Consider the following 7,308-nt stretch of genomic DNA (forward strand, 5'->3'; position numbering starts at 1 on the left):
ATTCTAAATAAAGAATAAACATCCAGAAATCTAAAATGCAGACTGCAAGAACATATTCAGCTCAAAACAAAGTCATCCTACATTAATCTGCATATCTGAAGCTACACAGCTGTTAAGTTCCTGCTTCACCACTTATATTCCTTTTTTTGTAACATCTGATTTTTATAAACAGACAAATGCTGAAATGTGCTAGAAATTAATCAACACACACATCCCCAGGGCTGCAGAGGAACACGCTACCCCGCTGCAGCAAAACGTAGATGCAACAAGCGGTTTAATTTATAAACGTAAAACTCAAATCTGCAGCAAGAACAAAGTGCCAGCTCAGTGCAGGTATGGAATGTACCATCATGACTACAAACCCCAGCAGGATAATTAATAAACCAATACAGCATACTAAAAACCCTGCACATCTCCCAGTCTCCACATTACGGTTCTTCTGCCATCTTGTGGACAGCAAACTGGAGAGCATATGAATGCAGCCGTGAGCAATTGAGTGTTTGTCTCTGTCTTTGAAGCACACTTGTGTTTATTTGAGATTCTTCACAGCAGATTTTGGATTTGCCTGTTGCATCATTGATTCTGTTTATTACTGAAACTGCTTTAAAACCATCTATATTTTATAAAGACTGCATAAAGCACTATACAAGTAAAGGTGAGAGCATTCTGCAAGAGTGTATGATGTGCATGCAGAGTAAAAGAAACTTGTTAGACGCATGGGTTCAGTTCAGTAAGCCCAGTATAATAAAATGGCACAAACAATTACATAACTGTAATACACATTCTTCAGTTCAGGGTTACAGTCTATCCCTGTAGAATATCACTGGCCCTGAATAAAGGCACAGGTTTGATATCCATTTAAATTATAATCCAAATCATTGAGATATGATGTAAAATGTAAAATACAGTGTAAAATGCAGGAAACAAAAAAAAATAAATAAAAAAACAGTTTTTCTTCTCATTTTAAAAGACAGCTCTGAATGACTTTTTTTTTTTTTTATGTCAATACTGTGTCTTTAAAGCCACAATAAAGCCCACTATTATACAACAGAATTGATCTTTAATATGATAATACAAGATTGTTAGCTTCAAAGTTAAACTTAAAAGTTAAACAAAAAGGATTATTATAAAGCAATAACACGACTAGCTAAGAGAACACGGCCTAGAGAAACCAATGCAACCTGCATCATGTTCAGCTGTGCATTGAGACGCATACTCTGATAATTCAAGATTTCATTTTTGGCTTCAGAATATCAAGACCACTGCATTCAATTTACTTTTGCTAGACAAAATAGAAAGACTGAATTGTTACATTCAAAAATGCACATTCGGAAGCTGACTCACATGTAAAAAAAAAAAAGTTTGTGTAGCCTTGCTCTTGAGCTGTAAGAGCTTTCTCTGTGATTGGAGTTTAGACCTGTATATCACATTAATCTCAAAACATACCACCAATTAGATAGGTCTGTAAAAAATCTCAGTTATCCAGGTCACTGTTGAATGTCTAGTAGAGATTTTCTGTTCCACCTGTATATCAGAGCAAAATGTTCTGTTGGCTAGAATAACTTCACTTAGGCACCCATTAGAAATGACTTGAATAGTCTACAAGTGACAGAACATACAAATACAGTGGTGGATATAGTAATATGATTGAATAGGTAACTAATTGCTATTGCTTAAAGGAGAGATGAAGTATTAATATGCTGTATAATATGTGCTGTTGTATTTTAAGTTAAAGAACCAATATTAACATTGACCACTGTATTAGTTCAGACTTAAGTGACCCAGTCTTGCTGTTTGAGAGCAGGAAAGTTTTTTTTTAGTTTGAAGCTCTCAAGTTAAAGCACGGAATGAGAAACTGGACTAAAGCATGCTCATTTGGAGCTTGTGATTGCAGGGCCATGGATCAAAATCAGTTTATGGAGGTATTGTGATAGAAAGTAAAGGCAATTGCATCTTTCCTGAAGGATATATTGAGCTAATGCACTTAGGTGTATATGCGTCTATCACAGGTTTTCTCCAGGCTGGTACTGGGGTTCAGTAGCAGTAAAGTAGTCCTCCAGGAAGCTCTGCAGGTACTCAAAGGTGTGCCTCTCGTCAGGATCCTTCCGCCAGCACTGCAGCATCAACTCATGCAGAGATGCTGGGCAGCCCTGCGGACACGGCATTCGATATCCACGCTCCACCTGCTCCAGAACCTCTCTGTTGTTCATCCCTATGCAAATTCATACACAGAGAAATAAAAATAAACATATTTGTACCGCAACAGGTGATCCACATGACCCTTTCCATTAACATGATAAAAAAAATCATAAAATAAACTTTTTATTATTTTTATTATTCATATTTTTTTATGATTCAACAAATGAAAGTGCTTTCAAAGAAATGATGTGCTTAACATACAGAAAATGTTGTCTGTCAATCGCTAAAGTTCGAACTAAGTATTAATATAGGGCTGTGCGATTTGGGGGAAAATATCAAATTGCGATTTTTTTGATAATATTACATTTTTTATTAATTTGATATGGTTTTTCAATTTTATCTTGTCAAACAGTGTGAAATTAGTTTAAATTATTATTAAAAACATTTAAAAATGAAATAAAATTCCAGTTTTACGTAAAATATTTTAATAAAATTATGTAAAGTGAAATAGTCAAAATATTTAAAAAGGCTTTAATTACTATTAATACATTCTTTCTCACAATTCTAAGTTTATATCTGTGTACAAGAGAAAGAAGCATACAGGCAGTGTGAATAAAAGTGTAGTCATAGTGGTTCAACGAGGACACACCTGGGTAAGGCACTCTGCCCTTGGTGATGAGCTCAGTCAACAGAATACCAAAAGACCACACATCTGATTTGATGGTAAATTTACCATAAAGAGCAGCCTCTGGGGCAGTCCACTTTATCGGAAACTTTGCTCCTATAATACGATAATCAAGACAATTAGTTCAGCACATTTAACAATGATTTATAAAAATGACAGATCAAATAGAAAGTGCTGAACCGAAGTACTGAGATATAGCAGCCCAAAATAGAGTAATGAAAGATAAAAACTGTAGTGCTGTAAAATGAAAATTAGAACAAAATGAGCTGGAATGAAACTGAGTAGAGGCCAAGGAAGAGATAAATAATATTTGATAGTATCAAATAAAGGAGGTAGCAGATTAAGATCTAGTTAAGATCAAGTTTGGATCTTAAATTGTGAATGACCTTGTCTAGCTGTGTACTCATTGTCCTCGATGAGTCTAGCCAGCCCAAAGTCTGCAATCTTACAGACCAGACCTTCTCCAACCAGGATATTGGCAGCTCGCAGGTCTCTGTGGATGTAGTTCATCCGTTCAATATAGGCCATGCCTGCAGCAATCTAGAAGAAATAAAAGCACTTTCATCACAATACTAAGAAGGGAGATTGCTATTAGTTTTAATAAAAACATGCTCTCAAGATGCTTCTTAGAGCTTATCTGAAGGATTGGCACATTTGTTTAAGTGTCTTATTTCTTCTATGGTTCAAAGGTTTAAGGGTGATTGACCCTGTGCAGAACGGCTGTGTAATGTAGTTCTCTTATAACCAGTTGTGTACATTTTATGCTAATATAAATCCTGCAGGTTGAATCTTTAACCAATCCAGGATCTGAAGATCTAATGTGGCCTTGATCCTGATATATTACCATTTATAGAGATGGGAATGATTCTGCTTACGCTGAATATTTTTGATTCACTAAAAACAACTGACTGAAGAGTCATTCATTCGAGAATCGCACTACACAGGTCGAGCTGTTTGTTTTTGATTTTCCTTTAGGACTCAGGAAAATGTTCAGGAATTCAGCTTACTGGTCCCATTGTATTTTATTTTTATTTTTTTGATTCACTAGACAGAACACCAGCTCATAATATTAATTTGTTCAGGAATTGTTCTAAATAAGAAATGGTCCTTGGCTCCAACCTAAACCATTTAACGTTTCTGGAGGATTGTCCCAGTAATGGATAATAAAAGTTTGCTAGACATTTGTTGACTAAGAAGCTTTACCTGGGCTGCCATATCCACAAGTTGAGGCAATTTTAGATTTCTGCCATCTCCATCTTTCAAGAAGTCCAACAAGCTTCCTAAATCACAGAACAATCGAGGCAAAAATGTATATGTACCTTTATATAAATTAAATTATTTAAATTATTTTTGTAATATTTATATAAATAGAAACATACATTATTATTCAATAATTTGGGGTCAGCAAGTTTTTTTTAATAAATTAAAACTTTTATTTAGCAAGGATGCATTAAATTGATCATAAGTGACCGTAAAGACATTTATAATTCTATTTCAAATAAATGCTGTTCTTTTGATCTTTCTATCAATCAAAGAACCCTGAAAAAATTTATCACGGTTTCCACAAAAATATTAAGCATCTAAAACGGTTTTCAACATTGATAATAATAAGAAATATTTATTGAACACCAAATCAGAGTATTAGCATTATTTCTGAAGGATCACGTGGCACTGAAGACTGGAGAAATGGCTGCTGAAAATTCAGCTTTGCCATCTCAGGCATAAATTACATTTTTAAATATATTCAAATAGACAATAATATTTTATAATAGCAGCCTTGGTGAGCATAAGAGACTTCTTTCAAAAAACATTTTACCAACCACAAACAACAGACGACATTCTCATTATTGTCCATACCTTGACTCATGAATTCAGTGATGATGTAGATGGGCTCCTCAGACACCACAGCATACAGCTGTACCAGTTTATCATGACGGAGCCTCTTCATGATCTGGGCCTCATCCAGGAAGGCCTCTGGAGACATGGTGCCTGGCTTCAGGGTCTTCACTGCAACTTTAGTTGTGCCATTCCACATGCCTATACATAGAAATGGTGTCAGACACAGTTGGAAGAGCCATTTGAACAAAGTTTAAGGGATGAAAGAAGGAGATAAAGAGAAACAGATGGAATATGGCCACACACCAAAGCAACAGGAAGCTGGGATTGCTGCAGACAACACAATACTCAGCTCCTGGTAAAGAGCTGAACTTTGATTTTTTTTTTTTTTTATGTGATTGTTCTGTTGCATTTTTACATAAGAGACTTCTTTCAAAAAACATTTTACCAACCACAAACAACAGACGACATTCTCATTATTGTCCATACCTTGACTCATGAATTCAGTGATGATGTAGATGGGCTCCTCAGACACCACAGCATACAGCTGTACCAGTTTATCATGACGGAGCCTCTTCATGATCTGGGCCTCATCCAGGAAGGCCTCTGGAGACATGGTGCCTGGCTTCAGGGTCTTCACTGCAACTTTAGTTGTGCCATTCCACATGCCTATACATAGAAATGGTGTCAGACACAGTTGGAAGAGCCATTTGAACAAAGTTTAAGGGATGAAAGAAGGAGATAAAGAGAAACAGATGGAATATGGCCACACACCAAAGCAACAGGAAGCTGGGATTGCTGCAGACAACACAATACTCAGCTCCTGGTAAAGAGCTGAACTTTGTTTTTTTTTTTTTTTATGCGACTGTGCTGTTGCATTTTTAATGTCACAATGAACATCGACACAGTGCTAAAATGCTATTGAGGTTTAGCTGACGTAGTGCTATATTGGGGATTAGCTGACAGTTCAGATCCATAGTCTGATGCTTGGCAAAGCAGGGTCAATCTCAGCATTTGTGCTTTAAGCATTTGGGATGTTCAGCCCACAAAAGAACACCTTTTCATATTCTCTTGTCATTATGACTGCACTGACCAAATTATAGAAAACAAACGGATTAAAACAGACATAGGAAAACATGCTAAAGTGGCGAAGAAGGCTGGTGCATCCTTTGGAAACACTGGCTGTAGCATTAGCAAATGCTGACATGAACATCCACACTGGGTATCATCGTATCCCTCTCACCCATCCAGACGTCGCCAAAACAACCTTGACCCAACTTCCTGTTGAGCTGCAACGTTTCCCGGGCGATCTCCCAGGCATCCCGTCCTAAACCCATCGTTTGGGGCGTGGCATTTAGACAGGCTTTAGTCAAGTAGCAACATAAACCATCATTACTACCTGTTGAGGGTGTTGAAAGAGAGAAAGAGTGGGGAGGGAACAGGGTGGCATGCAATGTTAGAAGGACCAGAGGGAGAGAACAAACACATCACAGCTTTACGTTATTTCCCTGACCTCCATTCTTTCATCTTCAGCGCCTTGCAAAATAGTTTGGACCCCTTTTCACAATTTACTACAATGGAAGTCTTCCAAAACATTTTAATTGTAAAATTATTAGAATGTTTCTTTCTTTTTTTTTACAGAAATACACAGACAATTGCCTTATAATGAGAGAATCGTTTAAAGAGATAGTTCACCAAAAAATTAACGTTTTTTTTTTTTCACCCTCTTGTGACTTTCTTTCTTCTGTGGAACATAAAAGAAGTCATTTAAAAAAAAAATTCATAACAATCCATACAATATAAGTAAATGGTAACCAAAACTTTTGTGTTTCACAGGAGAAATAAAGTCGACATGAGGGCAAGTAAATGATGACAGAATTTTATTTTTTGGATGAACTATCTCTTTAAGACATTTAATATAATTGCAAGGCTTTGTACCACAGGCAGGGTGGTCAAGGTGTGCAAGGTTTGTTCCCTCCTTCCTGCAATATGTTCCCATGCTTTTTGTGGTTCCTACCCATCCACACTTCACCAAACTGGCCATTGCCCAGTTTCTTAATGAGCTGAAGTGACTCCCTGGGAATCTCCCAAACATCCTTAGTCTTCACTGACAGGTCAGCCAGCTTAGGCATGCCCCGCCTACAGCTGCCAATCAAACAGCAGCACAGCCCTGCTGCACGCTCTAAAGAACAGAGTAAGGAAAAAGAAAGACACGGATAGAAACGAGAGGAGACAGAGATGCAAAGAAGACACAAACAGCAGGCTATATAAAACAAACACTTACACATACACAAAATGCTGCCCAAATCAGATTAAAGAAGCACTCTTAAGCAAACATATGCATGAAAAACCGGAATGATACATGTTCACTCAGCAGAGGGCGACAGAGATCACTGACAATCAACAGCTGTAGCATGTCAGATATCACCACTGTTGTGGTGTTGAGTCATGCTAAAGGATGTTAAATGTTAAAGGTGCAATAGGTGATTGTCTTCAGAAACATTTTTTGTTATGCTGGTTGAAAGTCTCTTCACATCCCGATAGCAATCATTAAGTTAAGTGGTCTAAATGTATTTGTCTGTATTTATATAATCTGTGGAAGGCATAGGATCAAGAAATGTTCGTCCAATCAAAACGTTCGGTCCGAG

The 7,308-nt window shown here is 37.0% G+C and overlaps 1 protein-coding gene across 4 annotated transcripts in view; it reads right to left on the bottom strand.

Annotated features, from left to right (window-relative positions):
- Positions 1 to 1,832: 1,832 nt before the first annotated feature.
- LOC107742837 (proto-oncogene tyrosine-protein kinase Yrk-like) overlaps positions 1,833 to 7,308 on the bottom strand; it is a 28,912-nt gene continuing 23,436 nt past the window's right edge. For 2 of the 4 annotated variants that reach the window (XM_016555896.1, XM_016555895.1), the window contains exons 8-13: positions 6,678 to 6,842; positions 5,150 to 5,329; positions 4,028 to 4,104; positions 3,211 to 3,364; positions 2,789 to 2,920; positions 1,833 to 2,212 (exon numbers count right to left, since the gene is read on the bottom strand). In XM_016555896.1, the coding sequence (XP_016411382.1) occupies positions 2,004 to 2,212; positions 2,789 to 2,920; positions 3,211 to 3,364; positions 4,028 to 4,104; positions 5,150 to 5,329; positions 6,678 to 6,842 (917 nt within the window). In that variant the 3' untranslated portion in view covers positions 1,833 to 2,003. Of the gene's footprint in view, positions 2,213 to 2,788; positions 2,921 to 3,210; positions 3,365 to 4,027; positions 4,105 to 5,149; positions 5,330 to 5,903; positions 6,060 to 6,677; positions 6,843 to 7,308 lie in introns of all 4 variants that reach the window. The other 2 variants (XM_016555897.1, XM_016555898.1) reach the window with 2 other exon arrangements.

This window comes from Sinocyclocheilus rhinocerous, unplaced genomic scaffold, assembly GCF_001515625.1.
Source record: "Sinocyclocheilus rhinocerous isolate Xijiao unplaced genomic scaffold, SAMN03320098_v1.1 scaffold1338, whole genome shotgun sequence".
Lineage (NCBI taxonomy): Eukaryota > Metazoa > Chordata > Actinopteri > Cypriniformes > Cyprinidae > Sinocyclocheilus > Sinocyclocheilus rhinocerous.